This window comes from Neltuma alba, unplaced genomic scaffold (assembly GCF_004799145.2).
Source record: "Neltuma alba isolate B1F8T4 unplaced genomic scaffold, ASM479914v2 tig00012348_pilon, whole genome shotgun sequence".
In the NCBI taxonomy this organism is placed as follows: domain Eukaryota; kingdom Viridiplantae; phylum Streptophyta; class Magnoliopsida; order Fabales; family Fabaceae; genus Neltuma; species Neltuma alba.
Window position 1 is genome coordinate 253,264 of NW_021636857.1, and position 26,456 is coordinate 279,719.

The window sequence follows — 26,456 nt, forward strand, 5'->3', positions numbered from 1 at the left end:
TTATCTTTTATTTATTATTATGTTAATTTTGTTTACATAAAACATATATTAAACATACAGATAAAGTTAAAAAATTATTAAATTTTAAACAAGAGTTAATAAATTTTAAGATTTTTCTAAATCTGTATTAAACAGGTTGGAAATAACTTATACAATCAAAATAGTATAAGCAATGCAAGTGGATCACATGAAAACCAAACCTCGGAGACTTAACAATTAAGTTTAAGATTTATATACTCCTCCGGTCTTTATTATAAGATCCAATTTGACTTTTTATTTGGTCCTAATTATAAGACCCAATCCATTTTGTCTCTTATATTTATGCATTTTTTTCCAAGATAATCCTTCTAATAATGATAGTTTTAGCCAATATACTTAATTAGCAAGGATATTTTAGGAATGACAACACTTATTTATTATAAATAACCAACTTAACTTACTTCCTTAATCTTCTCAAATAAGTCAATTGGGTCTTATAATTAGGATCGGAGGAGTATCATTTATTCCTCATGATCATGCTGTATTTGCGGAGGACATTCCCCCCAAACGATCAGTGACATTTTTTTTATCATTATTTTTTAATTCTAATCCACTAATTAAAAAGGGAGCTGAATCCAATAAAACATAACATGATGGAGACTGAAGAACGAACCTTGGAAAACGTAAGATTCGTTTTTTAATAATCTTTATTGGAAATTAATTAACCTCAAAGGATATTCTTGACGAATATATATTATATTCCTAATATGTGGGAGTGCATTTATCAAGAATTATTAAGCCGTACTTGATGTTGATGATTATGGACAATAGTTTATTTCCTCACAGAATTTGTAAAAATAGAATCTTAGTTATGAAAATAAGAATTATGCAAAATTGGAGGAGTGAAGTTGTATTTTTGTCCTCAATTTATTAAATTGCAATTTTTGTATAGCATTAGGCTCAATTTACGCTATTCACAGCGGATTCATTCATCTGGAAGTTTGTAACATTTGTGGAATTAATTATCATAGTAATAATTTAATATTACGTTTTCTTTGGCAAGAGACGCAACGCCAATCTCACATCGAAATCGCTATTAAAGGAGTTATGCTACGGCCGATTTTTCTTAATTATCATATTATTAATATTCCTAAAAAATATATCCCACACTTTTTATCATAATTTTTTTAAATTTCCTTTTAGGTTGGTTTGGTGACACGTAGACCTCAGGATAAGGGGGCTCAGGGAAAAAATATCTCGGAAAGGTCAATACCTTTATGTGGCCATCTTCGTTTCCCCCCTCCGAATTATTGATTAACGCTTACACTATTGAATCTCTCTCCCTCATTCTCTCTAGAAATTGCAATTTTCTAATTAAATTGTTTTCTTATATGTTTAAAATTTATTTTTTTATTTTTTTATTTTTACCTCCATTATATGTTCATCTCGTTATTTCAAAAAATAATTAAATTAAATTTTTTTATATTTATTATGTCAAATACTATTTTTTCCGTGTTAATTTGTAATAAAATGATAATATTTTAAAAATATAACACATCACTATGCCTAATTGAAAAGGTTTACTTAATAAATATAAATAACTTGATGTAAACATTGTCTTATTATTATTTATTTATTCTTTCTCATATTTGTTTATTATTTTCTCTTACTCTACTTCTTCATCAAATAAAGGTATACTTTAAAAAACACAACTCTTATGTATTTATTCTCTTTAGCTCATATTAACCCACTACTTAATTTATATAGGAGCTTGATTTTTTTGCTACACATAGTTCGATTGTTTATAATTATAATTTATTAAAAGGATGAAAATATTATTCCCCATATATAGTTCCCAACTGCCAGTCAATCTAAAAAGCCGAGTGACCATGTGACAGCCACGCTTCAAAATAATTATTAATGATCCTTAATTTTCATTTAATGACTATAAATGAGTGGAGTGATAAGAAATTAGGAGCTGGCAAAAAAGACAAATGAGAAATTAAGAGAATTACAATGAGGTCCTAATAAAAAAAATAGTTACTAGGAAATCCCCATAATAAATAAGCAATTATCATTTGTTACCATAGAACTTGTTATTTGCTGTGTTATTATTGACACTTTTTAATAATTACGTTCCTTGCCTTGCTTAGAATTCAAAGCACCTCTCCCTAAAAAGTTTATTAATCTATCCTTTCCTTTTTATAAAAAATAATCCCTCTTATTCTATATATAAACTTTAAATTTAGAGAGAGGTGTGGTTCATTTTATAAGTTTCAATTTGAATTTGTCTTAATATTTATTTTTTTTTAATTTTACCTTTAATTATTTATTCTCTCTCACATGTCATACTCTCCTATCATATTTCACCATTCATTATCTTTCATCCTTTTTCTAATTTATTATAAGAGTATATTTGACAACAAAATTATATTTCTAACTGATTTATTTCTTTTAACTAATTATTCGCTATTCGTGAATTAGTTATTTAAAGGGTATAATAAGGACTAAAAGGAGTAATTAACTAAATTATGTTATCTGAAATGTTGGTTAAAATTAGTTAAAAATAATAAATATGTAAAAATAGCCTTATTTATGTGGAAAAAAGAATATATGTTGTAGAGAGAATATGTGGCAAATAAATTTTAATAATATAAGTAATGTGAGCAATTTAATAGGGGAGACATGAGAAATCAACAAATAAAAATTGAGACAATTTCTAAATGTTTTTTTTTATAAAAATGAATATGCTAATCCATAATTATCTCTTATAATAAGAAATAGAGGGATGTATCTTAAAAGGAAGTTATTAGTTTAGAATTTATAAATTAAACAATTTTCAACTTTTAATATAAGATTTAGTTCATAATTCAACTAATCACGGAAGGAGTACATAACATCAATTTTGAGTTACATGCATAAAAGTGTTTACGGTAAATTCTGTTACTTTTTATATTTATGTAAATAATTCTTTTATCATGGGTTTATCTATTTTATTTATTTAAAGGGCATAATATCATCGGGGTTTCTTTGGCGTGATTTAAAATTTAGAAGAGTTGTATACATATAATTTAAAGTTTGAGGAGAGTAACACACACTATAGTCCGTTAATGAAATATTTTTTCCAGATACAAATAGTCCGTCAATGAAATATGAAATAATTGGCAGCATGGGAGTTATCTGTGCAAATTGCAAATCTACGGAAGTTTTTTGGGGCTATTTACATATAGTTTAAAATTTAGGGGAGTTTTTGGAAAAGAAATATTCTGGGGAAATCTTTTTTTCCCTCGATGAACTAGTGGTTAAGATTTTTTGGTGGTATAAAAAAAATAGTGGTTAGGATAATTTATCACCATAAAATTCACTCAATTCATTTATTTACAAATAATCTTTGCCTTAAATGAGTTGTTTCAATTTACGCGGCTCTTTAATTTGGAGACAAGACAATAAACTCCTTGCTACTTTTACCTGTACCCTTTTATTCATTAATTTTTAAAATTTTCAAAAAGCCACGTGACGCTCACATCTCACATACGATGAAATTGTCATAATGCAAAATAATAATAATAATAATAATAATAATAATAATAATAAAAATAAAAAAATTAAGTGCATTCCTCGCCCCAAAAAAAGGACATGCCTATACTTAGAAGAAAATTGTAATTCAAAATATAAAATATTGTCAAAATAATTAGTATAACTTTTTTCACTTTAACCCGTTAAATATAAGAGAGAGATGAGAGAGAACAAAAGTGTAATACTAAATGCAACGCTATCATTTTTTCCAGGGTAAAGTAAGAAATTTTTATCATGAGTAAATTTAAGTTGGTATGTGAGAAAAATTAACAAACTTCTTATACTCCTCTAATCTATTTATATGATAGAGAGAGAAGAAAATTTGTTGTCAGAAAATTTTTTCATAATAATTTTATTTTTAATTTATTATTGTATTGATTTTATTTTTTATGAGGTATAATGTATATTAATTAGGAATAAAATTAAAAAATTATTAAATTTTAAATAAAACATGTTAAAATGGCTTATAAATATGAGTAGAGGGGTATTACGGATCAGATAGAGTATTAAAAATATAAAAATATTAAATGCGGTTCATTATTAAACCTTTTGAAAATAAATCAATAATTAAAAAAAGAGTTAGAATTTGGCACGTGCGAAGTTGAAGAGTAGCTGAAACTTGTCGTTCGGGGTCTCGAGCCCTATATAAACGACAATCTTCCTCATAATTTTGCTCCCAGCCGCACCAGCCTCACGCCTTAAAAAAAATTAAAAATATATCTGTAAATCAAGCAAAGCAAAGTACGAGGTTGGAGATGACGGTGCCACCAGCCACTCCCCTACTGCCGCCGCCGTCGCCGCCACAACCAGGCGGGTGCTCATTGTCGGCGCGACGGGTTTCATCGGTCAGTTCTTAGCGGAGGCCAGCCTTGGCGCCGGCCACCCCACCTTTCTGCTCGTACGTGAGGAACCCCTCGTCCCTCCCAAGGCCGACCTCGTGAAAGCCTTCCATAAGAAAGGGGCCACCATCGTTCATGTGAGTAAAATATTCCACACTTTTTGTTTTCTGTTAAAATTTATTTAATATACAAATAATTAATAATTAAAATAAAAAATGAAATAGCAGAAATAATGTTCAAAATTTGGGTTGATATTATTGATATAGGGATCGATTAAAGAGAAGGAAGTGATGGAGAAGATATTGAAAGAGAATGAAATAGAGATTGTCATATCGGTGGTCGGAGGCGCGGCTATTCTTGATCAGCTCAGCCTTGTGGAGGCCATCAAATCTGTCAAAACTATTAAGGTATTATCTTAATCTCTCTTTTCTTTCCTTGGACCAAAAAAAAAAATCTCTCTTTTCTTTCCTTTTCCTTTTTTTTTTGGCCTTTTTAAATTTAAATTAAAAAATAAATTTTTTTAATACAATTATAACCGTTGGGAGGATAGAACGGTAGAGAGGGAGGACAAATGTTCGAAGCACTTCATCCAGCGTCTCTGAAACGTAACTGACTTGCACGCCTTTCTGTTCTTTTCTTTTATTTAATGTGAAAAAGACAGCGGAAATTAAATAAGATAAACAAGTTACGAATAAGAAACATTGAGCAGTTCCATCTGAAAACGGCATGACATGGGGGTGCGTGTGTGTGTGTGTGTGTTTTTTTTTTCGGTTTTGGGCTCCAAAACGACATTTCGATTTGGGGAAATGTCCTTTTCTCAGATTTGACAATTTATGTATGGATAGAAAGAAAGATTGGGATTGTATCAAAAAAAAAGAAAGAAAGATTGGGACGAAAGATAATAAAAGAAAAGAAAATCAAGAAACGAGAAAATCAGAAGGAAAACGTGAACACTCTTCCTATTTGGATGGACAAGAAAAAACAAAAATAAAAAAAATAAGTAAATATTTAAGTGACTAAAATATTTTTATCCTATGTCAAAATGTATCATGTTTAAAATTAAATTAAATATTACAATGAGATAATCATATTAACATTATACCATTAAATAAGTTAAATTTTTAATGGTATAATGGAGAATAACAATAAATTATTAAACAAAATAATTTTAAATATTTTTGAATTTTTCATTAAATACATCTGAAACAGTTTAAATATTAAATAATAACAAATATTTTAATATTTAAGAACGCTGGCAAAATTTTTTTTAATATTTAAGAAAATTTATTTATGTAGATAATGAAAAAATGATGGAGATAATTACGATGATAAATTATTTTATAAATAAAAATAACAAGAGGGATTTTTATTTTTTTAAATATGAAATTGAAATTGGGGTTGCAGAGATTTTTGCCCTCGGAGTTTGGGCATGACGTGGACCGGGCGGATCCGGTGGAACCGGGGCTCCAAATGTATGAACAGAAGCGGAAGGTGAGGAGGATGGTGGAACAGGCAGGAATCCCGTACACTTACATTTGCTGCAATTCTATTGCCTCATGGCCATATTACGATAACTGTCATCCTGCCAATCACCCGCCACCGTTGGATCTTTTGCACATCTACGGTGATGGCACCGTCAAAGGTAACTCAATCTGACCCTTGTTCTATGATTGAACAGAGAGAAAATCACATGCAAGAGAATTTTTTTTTTTTTTATAACCAGACAATTCGTTAAAGAGAGAATGATAAAAAAAAACTAAAAATTACAAATCCTAAATCAGATTTGATAACATAACTTTATTTGGTATTGACAAGTTTAAATTTTCAAATGACAACAAATTTTTGTTGACATTGGCATTTACAAAATTCCAGCTTTTTTTTTTTGTCGTTGTCCCTTTGTTAAACTGTAAAAAGATTAAAGTACACTTTTCCTAGCGTGTTTTTGAAATTATTTAATATTTAATATTATCCAATTTAATCAGAGATAACTTTGCAGTCGAACTTTTTTCTTTCTAATTTCAAGTTCCAATTCTCAACTTTATTTTAAGGAAGTGCCTCGTGGCTAATCTTCCCGCTTAATTTTACTATATTTATATAGACACAAATTGAAATTTTAAATCATCAAGTCCTTGTTACCGAAATGACATCAAACACTTTTTGTAAGATTTTTTTAAATGTAAAGTTAAGATAGAATGAGTGTGAATTGCGATTAAAAAAAAAAATGTTAGGTCTAAATTGCTATAAATCATCAAGAAGGGGAGAATTATACTATAAGATGGAATATCCTAATTATTGTTGCTCCCCACTACTTTTTTTTAATTGTATTTTCTCCTTAGATATATACACAAATACAACAAGTTTTCTTTTTATACTATGACATTTTTATTAAGGATCAAACCACCCATAGGCCCACCAAGCTTTCATTATTATTCTGTCTGAATGAATCATAATGACGTTGTGGAGCACCTAGTTTTATCTAAATTCTGGCATAATAGACCAAATGATTTATCGATTTACAAATTAGGAGAAATTAAATTTTAACCAAAATTATAATAAGTTAAAATTATAACGATGATGGGGACCCTTCACTTTAATCCTTGGATTCCTCTAAAGATAATGTTTTTCAAAACCATATTAAAGATTAAAAGGCTTTTCCTTATGCCTTAAAAAAAAAAAAAACCAAAGAAGATTAACAACCGCTAGATTGTGAAGAGCTTGGTTTGCTTATACATGGACAGCTTACTTTGTTGATGGAGCGGATATTGGAAAATTCAGCATTAAGGCCGCCGATGATGTCAGAACCCTGAACAAGAATGTCCATTTTCGACCACCAAACAATTTCTATTGCACCAACGAGCTTGCTTCTTTGTGGGAATCTAAAGTTGGACGTAAAATCCCCAGAGTCACAGTCTCTGAAGATGATCTTCTTGCTGTTGCTGCAGGTTCGTTTAGTTTCTCAACAACATCAAGCACTTTCATCTTCACTTCATTATTAGTTACTAGGAGAGCTCAGAACCAAAAAAATCTAAAGACAACATGAGGCGAGCTCATATGAAACACAGTACAAAAAGCAGACGCTGCAACATATGTCGTTTCATTCTAACGTTTCTTGTATTACTTTTTTTGATGTGCAACTCTGCAGAGAATCGTATCCCCAGGAGTGTCGTAGCATCCTTCACCCATGACATCTTCATCAAAGGTTGTCAACTGAACTTCCCCACAGAGGGACCTCACGACGTCGACATTGGAAATCTCTACCCTGATGAGACTTTCAGGAGCTTGGAGGATTGCTACGACGATTTCGCCCGGATGATCCCAGACAAGATTCATTCGGAGAGAAGTCGGAGCCGGCCTCGCTCATGATCTGATTATGGCCTTAATTAGATCTTGCAGGAGCCACAAATTCATCAGAAGCACAGCTATCTTTACTACTTTATGTTATTAATAAGACTATGTTACGTATGTATGGACTTGGTGTCTTATATATCCTGCAGTAAGCCCAATAAATTCGTAATAACATGTCACCGACAGCTGCTGTATATTCGTACTGTACTGGAGCTGATCTACGTACCAGAATATCACTATCTTTTTCCTTTTTTGCCAATGAATATCAGTGTATATATATATATATATATATCTATATATATCATCGAATGTTCAGGTTTGGACCATGGGATCTGAAGCAGACAAAATAGCCTTGCATGGGAGCCATAAAGACAGTGAACCAATTAGCAACGAAGAGAGAGATAATATATCATCCAGTCTGATTCTGTAAGTGATCGCAGGATTACACTATACAGGGAGGGAGGGGAGGGGAGGGGAGGGGAGGGGAGTGGAGTTGATTGCCTATTCACCCAACTTTCCGGAATTATACAATGGAATGGTCATAACAGGGGTAATGATAATTGATAAGATGATTATGGAATGCTTGTCAAGTAAAAAAAAGAAAAATGAAAATCATTCTCGAAAAGGAAGGTAGCAGCTGGAAATTTTACTTGTTAAAAGATGACATATTTGTTAACTTATATAATGCAACTTTATCTTCTAGCTTCTATTTTAAATCTTGACATATCATTTCAGAAGAAGACATGGTAAGTTTCTTCAAACAAACACAGTATGGTCAAATTTTTTCAACTCCTAATCTATCAAAGATTAGTAAAGTATGCTAATTATGCAAAAACGTGTTTGTCATTTGCCAAATGTAGGTCTTCCTAATAATTGAGCACGGTACTTTTTTTTTTTTTTTTGGGTTCATGATTAGCTTGATCTTTCCAAGAATTTCTCACTATGGTCCTAGGGAAGATTGAATCAACAACAGGAGTCACCTGCAAGGAAGCAGAGCCACATTTATCTGCTCTTCAAAGCAAACTCTGCATAGGATCTTTTCCCGATAGATTAATCAGTTACTCCGTTAACAGTGTGATAGATTAATCAACATTAAGATAATTGTCCCTTTACCATCTTCCAAGCACGATTTTGGGGGGGGGGAGGGAGGAATGGTTCCCAATAATAATAAGAATAAATGAGTGCATAAATTTATACACAACTATAAATTGCCAAAAGGGAGGCCTAGCATACATCAGCCATATCGGACAAGGTTTTCCAAATCACAGGTCTACTTGTTTATACAATAGGTAGGCCTCCAATAACTTTGTGGGGTACCCTTGGCCACGAAAGAATCTCTGTGAGATGCCAGATTCCTTGAGAAAACAACTGCAATAATTTTTGTGGACATTTGCCATAAAATAATGAGGCCAAAATGACAGCTTTTCGTTGCAGCATTTGCACCACATTGTGAGGAAGACAAGAGCAATTACTCAGGCACAGGCCCACACAATGCCAGAGATAACCACCCAAAACATAAATGAATTAATAGATAAAGCACACGCATTCAAGCTGGTTTCAACTGATGAACGAATTGGAAGATTGATGATCTTTGACAAAAGTGCTGATGAATGATGACATGGGGAAATGTAAGTATGACAAAATATACATGGCAACTGTACATTACATGAAGTTTGTTTTGTCTCGGAAGAAAACCTGCTGAAGATATTCATTTTATGCATCCAATAATTTTTGTTTTGCCAGAGTATCCAATAGGCATTATATTATTACCTTGACCCATGATCCAAGAAACCAAAGCAATCGTGGGCTCTTGACGCAATAGCTGAGTATCTTGGAGAAGTTTCTCCACTGTGAAGTAAAAGTACTAGTTTTTCCACTAATCTATAAGCAGCAAATAAAACACCAGCTCCTTGCAACAGAAAAAGGGGAGAAAAAACAGTCAGAAATGGTATATTTCTGGCAATGGCAGGATTTCCCTTAAAAACGGAAAGGACACGAAATGAGGAAAGAAAAACTCTTGAAAAGATTTTTATTTTCCATCATACCTCTAAATGCATAATTAGCAGTATTTGGAAACCAATGAAAGGAATCTTTATAATGTGCCCACCAATGTTCTGCTGAATGCAGAACCTGCTTTGCTGACCATCTTAACTGCTACCCCAGTTCTGGTATCTTATAAACAATGGTGATGATTCAGTAATCTCACCATTCCCATGAATTCTTGGATTGTACCACTTTGTAGAAGTAAGAAATGCAAAGCACTCTCCAATACTGAAAAAGGAAAAAAAGCAATTTATAAAGGCGTCAGATAGAACACTGAAATCCAGATACCATCAGTCTTATCACATATGTATACTATACCCAAAGTTAACAAATAAGTCCCACTAGCGTAGAGTAGCAACATCACCTGCGGATCATGGAGGGCAAGTTAGCTGCAACAAGATCAAAAAAATTGTTATGAATGTTTGTCAGAGTTCTAGCAGCATACGGAAGTGAACTCAAAACACTGAACGGTTTTGGCTTAATCAGACTTAACCCCAGGCTCAATCACCACTTAAGTGGAGCACAATTTGTCGATGTTCAATATAATGATTATTAATTTTTCAATGGCCAACTGATATGAGTCAAGTTGTGTCTTAGTTAATAATTGTAACATGTGTTAGAATAAGCACTCCAACTGTACAACTGATTAGTGGTTAGTAAAGGGATTAGCTTATAAATACTCCTTAGTTGTAATATCTGGGCCAGTTAGTGAATACAATACACACGTGCTATCTCTCTCTTTACTGCGTAATACCAACAGTATTTAATTCCTTTGGTCTGGTTCATCACAGCTAATACACTCTTTATTATTTTCCCCATTATTAATGAAATAATTTCAGTTAAAACACATACTTTCAATATCTCCTCAATCTCTAAGATGAACTCGGCATATTTTTAATGTGCAGAACAGCAAAGAGCAACACAGAACTCTTAATTTCTCCCAATCATGACGCCAGAGAAATTGTTACAATTTAACAAGTGCGGTTATTTATTCTCCCAAACATGCATCATAGTTGCCAGATATAGAGAGGCCACCAAAAGCTTTAGGGAAAATAAAACAACCAACATATCCAGATATGCCATGAAAAAGATCTTTTTTGAGTTTTTTTCGGAGGAAGGAGAGCAATGTAAGCTTTAAAGCTGCAATTCATTGGTGATCTATCGTGCATCTCCAGGGAACAATATGAACAGACATAAAAACTAACCACATATTTAAAGAAGAGTGGACACTGTAGCAGCAATAAGCAAGACCATGGATATTGTAACCCAGATGTGCTAGAAAACAAAAGTTCAAAGTTTACTAATTTAGTTTCAAGGTGACGAGATCGCATACTCTATTGAGTTCATTATTTTAAAAATATGATCTGTAAGCCTTGTAGCTTATATTTTGTCCCAAGAGAAAAAGGTAAGGTAATATCAACCATTAAGAAGGGAACCAAAGATCTTTAACACCAAGTACCAACAATCCCTTGAAGAAAGTAGCATATGAAATCCAGAGCAAGCAATAGATACCTATTACTTAGATCAACTCATCAATCAATTAATTAATCAAAATAAATGATGATCTGCTCACAGGAAGGATTTCCCATATTTCTTTATTATTCATATTTTCATCATCTACTGGCAGTAAAGTCCTGCACATCCTATGGAAAGATATATTTATTAGTTAATACTAAAGCAAGTACTTAGCAGATTGAAAGGCATAAAACTAGTATAATTGCACTTGCAACTAACATAATTGATGAACATTGGGCTGAACTAATCAGAGCGATTATTATAACCTCCTTTTATTGTGAAGTTATAATAACACTTCCCAAGTAAGAAAATGATTTGTTAAAAGCATACAGCACACTATTTAATCAATCATTTAATAAAAATTGTGCAGATGTGATGATTTGTAGTTCAATTCTTTCATGGAAGCTCTTGCTGTTTCGACAGCAGATGGAGGAATCAGAACCAGTTGAACAATATGCAAAGACTAAGAGAGTAGGCAGTCTTGATAAACTCGCAGATGGGATATGATAATTATCTGGAGTTATCAATCACAATAGCCACTTCAAAAGCCAACAGGGGTTAAAAAGAAAAAAAACTATCTTTAAATTGACCGCTGCATCATTTCAATGAAAAAAATTATAAATCAAAGGCATTAAAAAAATCAGCAAATTTTAAAAGAGAAGCTGCAATTCATCATCAATAAGATCCAAGATGGTTATTCCACAAGAAGTGTTTCCTACCATAAGAGCTCTCAAGATGTACACAAAGAAGTAGCTCAAAAGCAACAAGCAATTGGAGTTGCCGGGATGGCATGACAAGGAGCCTACTGTCCAAAAATTTGTTTTACTTCGAAATCCTATTAAAAAGCCATTTCCAACTTTGCAAGAATTTAATCAATTCACAATGAAGATTACGCTTTTTAACTATATGCTCATACATGGCGTTCATGAGGCATTGAAGGAGGAGGCAGGGCAAAGCGACCTCGAGCCACAACACCATGAAAATGCCAGAGAGGTGAAAATATAAACCTGCCAATTAGATTAAAAAAGAAAGATGTGGAAATTGGATTCTACTACCTCCAGTCCTAATTATAAGAGCTAGTTGACTAATTTGAGAAGATTAAGGAAATAAGTTAAGTTAGTTATTTGTAATGAATATGTGTTGTCCTTTCTAAAATACACCTGCTAATCAAGCGTATTGGCTAAAGTTATCATTATTAGAAGGACTTCTTTGAGAAAAAATACATAAATATGAGAGACAAAGTGGATTGGGGTCATATATTTAGGACCAAAATAAAAATCAAACGAGATCTTATATTAAGGACCGAAGGTAGTATTTTTCTTCCTAGGGTATTTATAACCTAAGATGTAGACCAAAAGTCCGCTTCTGATTAAAGACTTGCTGCAAACTTATAAGGACTTGCACCTGACTCGGATAAGGAATGCGACAGAAAAATCACAGCTTTTTTATTGTTACAACAAATTGGAGGGTATGCCATGGAGGAAAGCAATATTTGTGGAGAAACCAAGTTGTGGTCGCCTCAGTAACTGTGATTTCGTTTGAAAATTAGATTCAAATATCAACCATGCATGCAAGCACTGAATCACAAAGAGAGGAAAAACCAGCAGAGAAACCTCGAAGTCCAGAAACGAAGTCATATAGTTACCAGGTCGTCACCCTCCTCCAAACCAGCATTTCAATAAACGTATTGCACAGAGAGGAAAATGCAAAGCGAAAAGAGGCAACAATGGAGGAGTAAAACAGTCCCTATCTCTCTTTCATTCTCAGACAGAGAAGAGAATTGCGAAGATGATCGGAAAGTATCTCTAAGAAAATTGCAGGGTGGTTGCAAAGAGAAGTTTTCTCCGTTGTTGACTTGTGGGCGTTACAGAAAGAAACAGTTAGAAAAAAGTAAAAATAAAACTGCCAATCTTAACTAACGAGCATGATTATCTTGGAATGATAAATTATCACCATTTTATTTTATTATATTTAATTTATTATTTTTATGAATAAAGAACAAAAAAATTAAAATAATTTTCTCATTCTCATTACCATTTAGAATTTTATATTTAAACTGCCCATCCACATATGATCTCGAGTGAGCACCAACTAATGGGACTAATTCCATTTTTTAAATATGTTATCCCATTTCTTCTTCTTTTTTTTTTTGAAAATTTCTTTATTTTTTTCGAGAAGAAAGTTCCAAATAAAAGAACAATTTTTTTATACATGAAAAGCAAAGTTTCTGCTTCAGAGTCAGCAAATGGATAATGTGTTAGCTGATATCTAAATTATTTTTAGTTTGATAATTTTCTTTGTATGATTTGTGCATCATTGGAACTGAACGCAATATTAATTTGTGGAATATGCGTTTCCTGTAATATATTTTAGCAGCAATATTCAATTAAAATTGAAATGAACAGTTTTATTTTTTAAAATATAATTTGTTAATCATAGCATCATGTATATGTTGATGATTTAGAACTGTTTTATTTCTAAAATAAAATATATGAATTTAAAAACTAAAAGACATATAATTGAATTCTATAAATTATTAGTATGATTTAAACAGAAAAATTAATAAATTCAAAATTAATGCACGATAACATAACGCTAACTATTAATTATTATTATTATTATAACAGACAAATTTTAATATTAATGGCCTATCAGCACTATTGGTTAGAGTGTTGGTGGAGACCTCATAGGTCAAAGATGGGTATTATTTTCTGATTCCTGTTAAACGAATCGTTGGGCCCTGAACTGGGCCTACGCATAGACCTCATGATCCATGGCTTTTTGGTCAATACACATGGGTTCTGGTGTCCAAAAACTTACAATGGGTTTTATTTATTTCAATACCACATATTAAGGTTTACGTCTAGCGGATGGAACTAATCTCCAGTAACGTGATAAACTAAGGTAATACTGCAGGCCTACTATGAATGAATATATCACAGCAGCTATGAGGGGTGTGTGAGATTCTAGATTTGATGGTAGAAGGATTGAATATTTAGCCAAAAAATGCGTTTAGCATGCTGGTAATAAGCAAAGAGTGACTCTATGTTCAGGATCAATCATTACCCTCCTTGTCCTGAGCTAGCCGCCGCGGATGGCGTTGATGATGATCCAATTGAGAACATGATTGAATTTGGAGAACACATATACCCAAACGTAACTCTTATGAGATCCAACAACACTTCAGGCGTCCAAATTTCTCTTGATAATGGCACTTAGTGTGAGATATGTAACACCTCACCTAATTAATCCATATACTAGATAAAAATACTCATTTAAAAGTTCATATGTATTTTTAGTATCTAAATTGCCAGAAGAGTCAAAGCAACTCTGACAACCATAAACATGTCATAGTTTCAAAACAAAACCCTAACATGACTTAATAAAATAAAATATTGAAGTCTTGTAGTCATGACAAATAAAACATAATATAGTATGTGTTTGAAGAGTAAAGAAGTCTTCATGACTCAGTCCATCAGTGCCTTCCCTTAATTCCTATTAGGTCCCTCACCTGAGAATGTTAATATAAAGGATGAGATCTAACATCTCAATAATTATTGAAATTCTAACTTATAGAAGTAAATCTTTTATGATTGACAAAAATTCAATTATATATGTGGTGTGTATATATATTTGTGCGTGGATATTAGGGATTTTTACAGTCAACTAAATTTTACTTTTTAATTTAACAATATATCAATATCAATTTTTAATGTATCCAAAAGTAATGCAATACACAGCCTCTTTTTTATCACCATTCATCCTTATAATGCTGATTAGAGCCATAAGATAACACATAGTCCAAAAGAAATTAATCCATTTTACTAGATTATTCCAAACTCACCAATACTTGAGATATATCTAGCTAAAGATGTAGAGTTTAAGTTTGAATTATGGCTCCCCTCCTTTGAAAATAAAATAAAAAGGTGTCATATGTTTTGTAGCTCCAATAAATTCCCGACTAGAGGAAAACATAAAAGAAGGAGCATTGGCAAGTGTCATTCATTATGCACTAAGTAATAACATACCGCGTGGTAATTATATATCTATGTATCTTTTTTTATCCTTAGCCCAACAATGTACATGTCGTATGTAGATTATGTTATATCAAAAATACATTCACAAATATATTATTATTCTAAATAAGAGAACAATAAAATTTTAGCACAATTTAACAGTATACCACTTTGTTCCTTATTATAGGTCACTTATATCCCAAAAGTTTGTTTCAAAATATAAGTAACTTGTAGTATAATTAATGATCTTTTTCCAATTTTACCCCTATTAATTTAATAAAAAAATAATTAATCTCTCTCTTCATCTCTTTCTCAACTTTTCATTTCCTATACAATCCATCCCCTCCTCCCCTCTCTCTCAACTTTTAATAAGGGGAAATATGAAAAAAAATGGTTAATTTAATATATTTCTTAGTTTACGGGTTTAAGATACAAGTGACTTATAATAAGGAACAGAGTGGTAACTCATTATAATATAATTTAATTAAAATATTCAAATAATAATCATAATTTATAGCAATAATCTTGAATTAAATAAAATAAAAGTAAATTATTAAAATTCTATTTATCTGAAAACTCAATATATATACACTCACATAATTTAGTATAATTTAATGGGATCAAAAAGTTCATCCACAAATATAATCACGTGAAATTCACATGTACATGAAAGAATTTTCAGAATTACTTACTACTCTTTAGCTTACAAATAATTACAATAATTACTCCAAAATTTTCAATAAGTATCCACAAAATTCCACATAAATATTTACTAGTATATGACTCAAAATTATTCTAAAATTACCCTAAAATTCTAAGACTATCCTCTAAATTAAAATTATATAAACATATTAAATTTCACATATCTAACTATATACAATAGATACCATATTATTTAGGAGTAAAAATTTTCATATAAGACAATATTTAAATTTAATAACTTAAATAAATATATATTTATTACCCAAAATTCCAATCCCACATTAAAAATCTCAATTATTTATTCTAGTCTCATTTAAAAAAATTTTCATAACCCAAACAACTCCTTTAAATTATAAATAAACTTTAATATAAAATCCTCAATTTATAATCTAAGTCTCAAGCTTGAAATTGTTTTTTCAATAATATATATTTAAGAAGAAATCGGAAAAAAAGACTCTAGAATTTGAAAAACGCAGATAGGCACTCATGACAATTTCACTATGAGTTTTGACAACTTTATGATATATTATTATTGTCAAAAGTCATAGTGAAGTTATCACGGGTCTCTATCTACATTTTTTAAATTCTAGGGTCTTTAATTGTGATTCTTTCTATATTTAACCTATCCAATATTTAAACTGATGAAAACCTTAATAATATATTAAATAATCCAAATAAATTTTTTAAATTTAATCAGTATAAACATTCTATATGTTCTGAATAATAAATTTTTCTAACTAAAATATTAATTTAATATTCTCAAAACAACCAATAATGAACAAATATAAACTGATTAAAATTTATTAATAATTTATTTTTAAATTTTTTTATATATATTGTCAAAACTCACATGGCCAATCTTCGGTAGAAGAGAAGGTTGCTTACTTCATACCCCAATTGCAAAGGTTTCTCTAAATATTATAATAGTATTACCAGCATAAAGCTTAAAATATATAAAAAATATGCGCACAGAAAATTTGATAAAAAAATATTTTTACATATCTAAATAATTCTTAAAGCTTATCGTACTTTTTAGACCATGTACTTTGCAAAGCTTCTCGCTCGCTCTTTCTTTTTTCGTCTCTGCCTCTTGTTCTCTCTTTCTTTGGCTCTCGCAAGGCGAAAAAAAATAATTGGTTGATATATTTAACACATTCACATCAACTTTTCTAACAACCCCCCTCTTTTCCCTTCTTTAATTAATTACCCCCAATGTACTTCTTTCTCCACTTAATTATACCTCTTTTTTCATTGTCGGTGGAAAAAGGTGGGTGATTTTATTTTTTTTAAATTTTTTTAATTAAGTTTATATTAAATTAGATATATATTATCAGTAAATTTTAAATAATATTATCTTATTTTAATTTTTCAATAAACTTTTGTTTCAATTTTGTATTATTATTTGTCATTATTTTATTTTTATTTTTAATTAAAAAATAGTATGTTAGATATGATCATATTTAGTACCTGATAGTACCTCAAACAAAATTATTTCTTATAGAAAGATACTTTGCTTAGCAAAAAAAAGACCGAGAAAAATATTTAAGAATCTAGGTGAAATTAAAATCCCAGTAAAAGAAACAGCTTGAAATATAACTAAATTTTTAATGTTATATTTTCTCTTAAGTTTCTAAAGAAAATTTATACTTCTATATTTCGGATGATAGAAACAATTTTAATACTCCTCAACTGCTCCTTAATGTAAAATTTAGTTAACAGCAGGTTAAGGATGTTAGTTAAATAAATTACTATGAAATGTTATTTTCTGAAACACCATAAGTATCTTTCTTAATTTCCCTTTCTTCCTCTTTTCCTTGATTATTGTTAAGGGAATATCAATAGTGTTGATTTGGAAAAAAATTGATAAACATGTGAAATAGATTGTATATATAGAACCAATATCAACTCTAAAATTATGTCCTATATTAAGAACAGAAGGAGTGGGTTTTTATTTAAAAAATAGGATGAAGTATGTAATTGGCGCTTGCTTAATTTTGTTGACTTGTCTTGAAATCGATTCATATCTCGAGAGTTTTTCCATGTAAGAAGTTTTGGGTGATGCTGAGAATAAATTTAAACTAATATAAGAGTTTGTTTAATTTTTATTTTAATCCTAAATATAAAACCCCAATTCACTTCGTCTCTCATATTTATCTTTTTTTTTAAAAAAATAGTCCTTGTGATAATAGTAGTTTTGGCCAATACATTTAATTAGCAATGATATTTTAGAAAAGACAATGCTTATTTATTATAAATAACTCATTTAAGTAGTTTCATTACTCTACTCAAATTAGTTCACCAGCTCTTATATTAAAGGCCGGAGGTAGTATAATTTAGGGTTTGTACAATTTTTGGTCTCTTATGTTTTTTTCATTTTGGTTTTAATTCTTTAAATTTCAAATCATATGTTTTGGTCCTTCAAATTTTTTTTTATTTAAGACATAAAGTCTTTATAACTCAATAAAAACTCTGACTATTTTACTTATTGAGGGACCAAAATCAAAATAAAAGTAAATTTGAGGGACTAAAGATTATATTAACTTTATAATTTATGTGTATTTATTTACATTCCAAAAGACAAAGATATTAATTAATATGTTATTTGCAAAAAAAATGACGTTAAGGTTATTTGCATGTGATACGGAATGTTTGGTGGGAATTAATTTTGAAGCAGGCTCTTGAGGAAATGAAAAATATTCGAATTCGGGGGAAAGACAGTTTTTTTTTTTTTTTTGCCAAAAAAGATACTATATAACTAAAAGAAAGGAAATAAAACCAACAATAACCAAACATAACCAACAAACCAAAAGAAGAAAGCTAAGAGTTGTTCATTCGGCAGAAGAAAGGCAAATCAATGGCTACGGCTCTTTTACCCAGCCGATGGCCGCGGCTTCAACGATGTCATGGATTAGTGGGTACAATCCTATAAAATATATAATAATTGTTATGAATATAATATTTTTATGAATATCTATATATCTATCATTATCTCTCTTATCTCCTAGTATATTCAATATCTCCTGTTATCTTCATTATCTACGATTATCTTTTATTATTATGTTATTTGTAGATTCTATCAAAGAAATAAAGTTGTATCTATAAATAGAGGTCATGTATGATGTATTGAATACTCTTGAATGGAATGAGAAATACTTTTTTTTATTGATCTTCTTTATTTATAACATGTTATCAGTACGAGTGCTGTAACGAAGGTATTATATTCCTATCTTCTTATTATTACTATATATTATGTTTCATGATTTATCGTCTATCCTCTGTGCTCTTCTACATTATGAGTATTTTTTCCCCCCTAAATGGTTTGAAGCCATATAGGTTAAATTTTTCTATTTTATGGCTAGAAGCCATAAAACTTTATTTTCTATTTTATGGTCATAAACAATAAAATTTTATTTTCTACTTTATGGCCAGAAGCCATAAAGCTTTGTAATTTTTTGTTATAGCTAGAAGCCATAAAACTTTATTTTCTATTTTATGGCGAAAAGCCATAAAACTTTGTTTTCTACTTTATGGTTAGAAGTCATAAAACTTTGTTTTCTTTTTCATGGCCAAAAACTATAAAACTTTATTTTTTATTTTATCGTCCAGAAACCATAATAAAACTTTATTTTTTACTTTATGGCCAAGCCATAAAACTTTTTTTTCCTTTCTTACAGCTAGAAGCCATAAAAATTTATTTTTTTATTTTATGGTCAGAAGCTATAAAACTTTATTTTTTATTTTATGACTAGAAGTCATAAAATTTTGTTTTCTTTCTTATGGTCATAAGCCATAACTTTGATTTTTCTATTTTAATGACTAGAAGTCATAATTTTTATTTTCTGACATATGGCTAGAAGCCATATGATTTTTAACTCATGACCCGAAATCATTTAAATTTGATTTTATCTTATTAAATGGCTAGAAGCCATGTATATATTTATTTTTGAGAAATATTTGTTGTTTATTTGTTAAATTTTTTTTTTATAAATATGATTTTAAAATGCTTATATTTGTGGAGAAAATATACCAAATTTTGTTCCTTTCTCATTTAATTTTCTTTTAATTTGTTTCTGTTTGATAATTTATGATTCTTTTTTTTTCTTCTCCTTAACGAAGAGCAGTGTAATTTCCATACATGTCAATTTTTTTAATATTATATTCCTTTGTGATAGTGTTATCATGTCAAATCTTATAAAACTTGAGTTTGTAACTTTTGACATTACTGGGAAGAACTACTTATCTTGAATACTAGATGCAAAAATTCACCTAAATGCCAATGGTTTAGGAGACATAGTTAAGGAAGAAAATAAGGCATCTAATCAAGAAAAGGCTAAAGCCGTGATCTTTTTACACCATCGTTTGCATGAAGGACTAAAAATAGAATATTTGACCATTAAAGACATACTCATTCTTTGAAAAAGTTTGAAAGAATGACCACTAGAAAATTGTCATTCTTCCAAAAGTTTGTTATGAATGGATGCACTACACCTACAATGTTTTAAATTTATTAGTAAGTATAATTTTGCGATATTTAGAATCAGTTTTCAATTAAAATTATGTAGAGAAAAGTTTACTGATGAAGACATACTAGAGAAAATATTCTCCACATTTCATGCATCTACTGTGTAACATTCTATTTTTCTTTATTTTATTATAGGACTTAATTATATGGGTATGAGATTAATTAATATTATTAGAATTAAATCTTATTGAATAACTTGAAAATTATAATTTCAGTGAGAAAAAATTTAGTAGGGCTTTAGGTGTGGGGCTCACGTGACCCACTTTTGTTTTTAAAATCACGCACACACTCGTATTCATTTCCCATCTCTCTTTTCCCTCCGTCCAGTGCCCCCTTGTGCTCCGTGTTCGCTGTTCCTTTGGTCCGCGCGAGAGAGTGACTGTGAGAGGGAGGTGGAGAGTGTGAGAGGGGAAAAAAGTCTTGTTTGGTCTCACCTAAGTCATCTAGGTAAGCTATTGTTCTTCCTACTTTTTCTATTTAACTTCTTCTTTTATTTTTCTAAGTTTTTGGCAGAATAATAAAATTTTTAGGGCTTGATAGATTTTTTTAATCTTTAATGCTTTTAACTTATTTTGATGATATTAATGGAACTAGTTTTTTTTTTGTTGAGCTAAGGAACTTATGGGGTTAGAATAGAAGCTTTATGACTTAAATTTTTAGTTAGATAGTTGATTTGAGACAATGTAAGTTAGGGTTTGGTTGGGAATTGGTTATTTGTGTTAATGATGATATTAATTTCAAAATTTATCTCTTATTTGAGTTCATTTGAGGTTATATTGAGGATTCAATGCTTGAACTTTGAGGATTTTTGTTGAAATAAGAGTGTTGATGATTTTTGGAGAGACTTTAACTAGTGAAAGTTGGGTGTTTTGAATAAATTAAGGAAAATATTATGAGTTATTGATTCTAATGAATGGGGAATGATTAATGGAAGAAGGGAATAGGGTTATAATAATGATTGGAGGTATAGTTGGTATATGGTTATTTTTCTAAGAGTTGGAGTAAGCACTTTTTGGAGATTTTTGGATGATTTGAAGGAATTATTCTTATTAATAATGTGAATTAGAGAAATAGAGTTGGGAAGTACTAGAAATTGTCACTTGGAGGAATAGATGAATTATTATTTTTCCTAAAGATAATTTTTTTAAAGTAAGTCAATTATGGGGATTTAGTTAATAAACTATTTTAATGCTGTGTTAATTAGTCTTTTTATTAATATATGCTTATAAATTCATTATTGTAGAGTGAGCTTGGTTTGAGCTCTTGGGTCTTGAATCCTCCTACTTTTTGTTCTTGTGTCAAGAACTTGAGGTAACTACTTTCTAATTTACTTGTATGCTTGTTGATGTGATTATAAGCATGTGTTGATATTATAGATGTTATCATTATATGTTTGGTGATTTATGTATGAAAAGTGAAATATATATATGAAAATTTATGTTTTGATAAATTTATTAGTGAAGTGGGCATGAATTATTTTATTTTGTGAATATCTTGTTGATGTTGAATAAAAATTTGATTATTGAGTCTGAGGATACTTTATGAATATTGGATTACGTGGAATTAGATGGTTGGAATGTTTATGGAGCTGTACTGTGTTATGTTGAAATGTAATGGTGGGAGATTTGATTATTTATACCACGTGGTATAGCCGCCACTTGGTGCCTAGTGGCTGGCTTTAACATTCTTAGAGCCTTTGGTATCACCCTTCCTTTGGCCGGGTTAAGGGTCAGCCCAAGGGACATGGCACCTTTCCGTATTCCAAGGAAAGGAAACTCATGGTCTGATGTGAGCTCTGTAATTTTTGGCCAAGTTATGCCTCATTATTGGAGAGCTTGGTGCAGTCTTGTTAAAGAGATGAATCCTGTTATGTATTATTAGCCCATGAGTTCTATCAGAGGTTACAAGGAGGTTATAAGGATGGTTGATGAAGTTCTGTGCATGCAAGTTATCTTTTTTTTTTTTTTTGGTGATATGCAAGTTATCTTTTGAAATTATTATATATTGTTTTCTCTAAAGATGTTTACCCTAGATGTTGTTTTAAATTGTACTTTGCCCACTTAACTATCTTGCAATCACCCCCTGTATACTTGTTGAATTGGAATTGTGGTTACTGGGTCAATTTGACTCACCCTGTTGTTATTTAATATTTTTTCAGGCGAGGGTTCAGGTGTTGGTCCCAAGAGGAAGTTGTCCAAGGCTTGAGTTGCTCTTCCAACTCTGTGTAACCTCTATTTTGGTATACATGATTTGTTTGATGTATATTGCCAAACTTTAGGGCTTTTTTGTTAAACTTAACATATGTTTAATTTTTCCGTTGTATTTTAGACTTGAGTTATTGGGCGAAGCCCTTTTTGGATATAGGTGACTGTTATTTTGATTGCAATTGATATGGGCAGTGGTAGTAGTTATTTTGGTGGACTTCAAATACTATAGCCCATTCATGATTGGTTTTAGTTATATTTTTGGGATTATAGATATTCATGATGGAGTTGTTATACACATGAAAAATCAAGTATTGATTACTTCTTGTTATATTAATTATCTCTACTACTCTGGAATAGTGGCTACTGCACTGTTATGGATGTAAATTGTTAATGGCTATGGTAGATTTCTATTTGACTAGTTTTGTTCTTTTTTATCATGGTTGACCTTTCAACGTAATTATGGGAGTCTTTTATAACTATCGTAGTTTCTTTTCATTGTATGATGTATTCTTTCTACCATAGTTTTTACTTAAATGTTTTTAGTTAACTCTTTCCGATTATATTGGTCATTTAAGAATTAATTATTATTTCTAAAAATTTTAATTACCACTTATTACGGGGGTTGTTACACAATGTGCTCCTGCAGCAGCAATACTGTGGAAAAGGCTTCAAAAAATATTCTGAACTAATTTTTTGCCTTCTTATAGTTGAGTAAAATAATGAGCTTTTAATGAAAAATCATGAATCTAGTCCAACCGGGTCCACTCCATTCCCAGAAGCAAATATGGTAGTAAATGGACCAACACATGGTCGTGGATGAGGACATGGACGTGCCTGTGGCCGTCGTATTGACCGTGGATGTGGTTGTGGTTGTAATAGAGGTGGTTCAAATTCCTACTCAAAGAGGACAAAGAATGATGAGAATCACAAAAGAAAGACTAGTGGAAGTAATAACCACTCTAAAGATTTGTGTTATCGTTGTGGTAGGAATGGTCATTGGTCATGTACTTGTCGTACATTGAAACATTTGGTTGACCTTTATAAAGAATTGCTTAAAAATAAAAGTAAAAGCAACGGCAAAATGCCAAGGGTAGAAACCAATTTTGTTGATGACGAGGGCGATTCTGATTATGACAACATGGACGTTTTCTTTGCTGATCCTAATAGAAAGATTGATCATCTGATTGGTGATGGGAATGTTCAACAACAATTTACTTTAGTGAAGTTAAATTTCTATAACTTAGTTTTTTTTTCTTTCATCTTCTTTTATAAAGTTTCTACTTTCAATGTTGTTATCTTTCCAAATTAATAAAATTATGAGTATTTTTTTTAATTAATTTTGTTTTTTTCCTTCCCCTCTATTGACTATGTTCCTTGTAACGAAGAATGGCTCCTATGGACGTCAATCATGAAGATTTATTTCTTGTTGATAGTGCAACAACTCATACAATACTTAAAAATAAAAAGTATTTCTCTTCTTTGGTAACGCAGGAAGCCAACGTTCAGACTATATCTGAAAGTACAAAATTGATTGAAGGCTCCAGAAGAGCCAATATATTGTTACTTGGAAGAACAATATTATACATTGATAGTGCATTTTACTCAACTAAGTCTAAAAGAAATTTGTTGAGTTTCAAGGATATCCACAAGAATGGATACCATATCGAAACAACAATTAAGAAAAATTAAGAATATCTTGCTATTACAAAGTCAACTTCTAACATAAAATGTATATTAGAAAGATTGCCCGCATTTTCTTCTGACTTGTACTACGCAATTATTAGTACAATTAAAGTACATATCATTATAAATCAGAAGTTTATAAATGATAACAAATTTAATGTTTGGCATGACCGGTTAGACCATCATAAGATAATTATGATGTGAAAAATAATTGAGAATTCATGTGGACATTTATTGAAAGGTCAACAAATATCATAATCCAATGTTTTCTCATGTAATGCATGTTCCAAAGGAAAGTTAATTGTTTGGCCATTACCAGGAAAACTAAAAAGTGAGCCTCTCACTTTTCTAAAACGCATACAGGGAGATATTTGTGAATCCCATAGGGACCATTTTGATATTTTATGGTTCTCATTGATGCATCAACAAGATAGTCACATGTCTGTTTATTATCTTTGTGTAACATGGCATTCGCAAGATTATTGGCTCAATTAATCAGATTAAGAACACATATCCATGATTTTCCCATCAAGAAAATACATCTTGATAATGCTGGTATATTTACTTCACAAGCTTTCAATGATTATTGTATGTTTCTTGGGATTAATTTGAACATCCTGTGGTTCATGTGCGCACACAAAATGGATTTGCAGAATCATTGATCAAACATTCACAATTAACTACAAGACCATTGCTTATGAGATCAAATCTCCCAATTTTTGCTTAGGGACATGCAATTTTGCATGTATCAATGTTAATTCCCATCAGGCCAACAAGTTATCTCAAGTCTTCCCTTTTACAATTAGTTTTTGGTCAGGAACTCAATATTTCCCATCTAAGAATCTTTGGATGTGCTGTACATGTTCCAATTGCTCCCTCATAACGTACCAAGATGGGTCCTCAAAAAAGGATAGGAATATATGTTAGATATGAATCTTCTGCTATAATAAAGTATCTAGAACCGTCAACAGGAGATTCGTTCACTGCTCGATTTGCCGATTATCATTTTGACGAGTCAGTTTTTCCAACAATGAAGGGAGAAAATAAGAAGTTGGAAAAGGACATTAGCTGGAAAGAACTATCACTATCTCATCTTGATTCTCGCACAAAAGAATGTGAACTGGAAGTTCAAAAGATAGTCAATTTACAAAGTTAAGCTAATCAATTACCAGATACATTTATTGACCCGAAGAGAGTAACAAAGTCACATATTCTAGCTGTTAATGCTCCTATTAACATTGATGTCCCTGATGGACAACCAATTGTGAATGATTCTAAAGCATGTATGAAGCGTGACAGGCCTATTGGTTCCAAAGATAAAAATCCTCGAAAGAAAAAAGGAACTAAAAGTATAGATGGCCTAGTTGAGAATAATTTAGAAAAGTTAGCAACTCCAGAAGAGTCATTAGACAATGTTAACATCCCAATTCTAAAAGAAAGTCAGGTACATGAAATATATGAAAATGATGGGATCTTAATTAATTATGTTATGAATGGGATACAATGGGACTGAAGTGAAGTTGACGTCAATGATATTTTCTCTTATATTGTAGCACTTGATGTGATGAATGATAATGAGGATCATGAACCAAAGTTAATTAGTGAATGTAAACAAAGAAAGGATTGGCCAAAATAGAAAGATGCGATTAAGGCAAAATTAAAATCGCTGGAACAACAAAAAGTTTTTGGACCAGTAGTCCTTACACCATAAGACGTAAAACCAGTTGGATATAAATGGGTTTTTGTGTGAAAGAGAAATGAAAAGGGTGAAATCATAAGATACAAGGCATGACTTGTTGCCTAAGGGTTTACACAAAGACCTAGTATCGATTTTGAAGAAACTTATTCACCAGTGGTGGATGGAACTACTTTTCGATACTTGATTAGCCTCATAGTAAATGAAGGGCTCAATTTGCATCTAATGGATGTTGTTACAATCTATCTGTATGTCTCACTTGACAATGACATTTATATGAGACTCCCTGAAGGGCTGAAATTGCTAGAAGCATACAATTCAAACTCTTAAGAA

The 26,456-nt window shown here is 30.8% G+C and overlaps 1 protein-coding gene and 1 pseudogene across 1 annotated transcript; one reads left to right on the forward strand and one right to left on the reverse strand.

Moving 5' to 3' along the window:
- Window positions 1-4,267: 4,267 nt before the first annotated feature.
- On the forward strand, window positions 4,268-8,002 carry LOC114726254 (leucoanthocyanidin reductase; the record flags this gene model as incomplete). Its single annotated transcript, XM_028912832.1, has 5 exons — window positions 4,268-4,531; window positions 4,661-4,801; window positions 5,799-6,036; window positions 7,133-7,336; window positions 7,537-8,002. Coding segments are annotated over 5 exons (1,068 nt in total), but the record flags the coding sequence as incomplete, so codon positions are not given.
- A 1,503-nt stretch (window positions 8,003-9,505) lies between these two features.
- Window positions 9,506-12,934, reverse strand: LOC114726237 (uncharacterized; annotated as a pseudogene).
- Window positions 12,935-26,456: the final 13,522 nt, after the last annotated feature.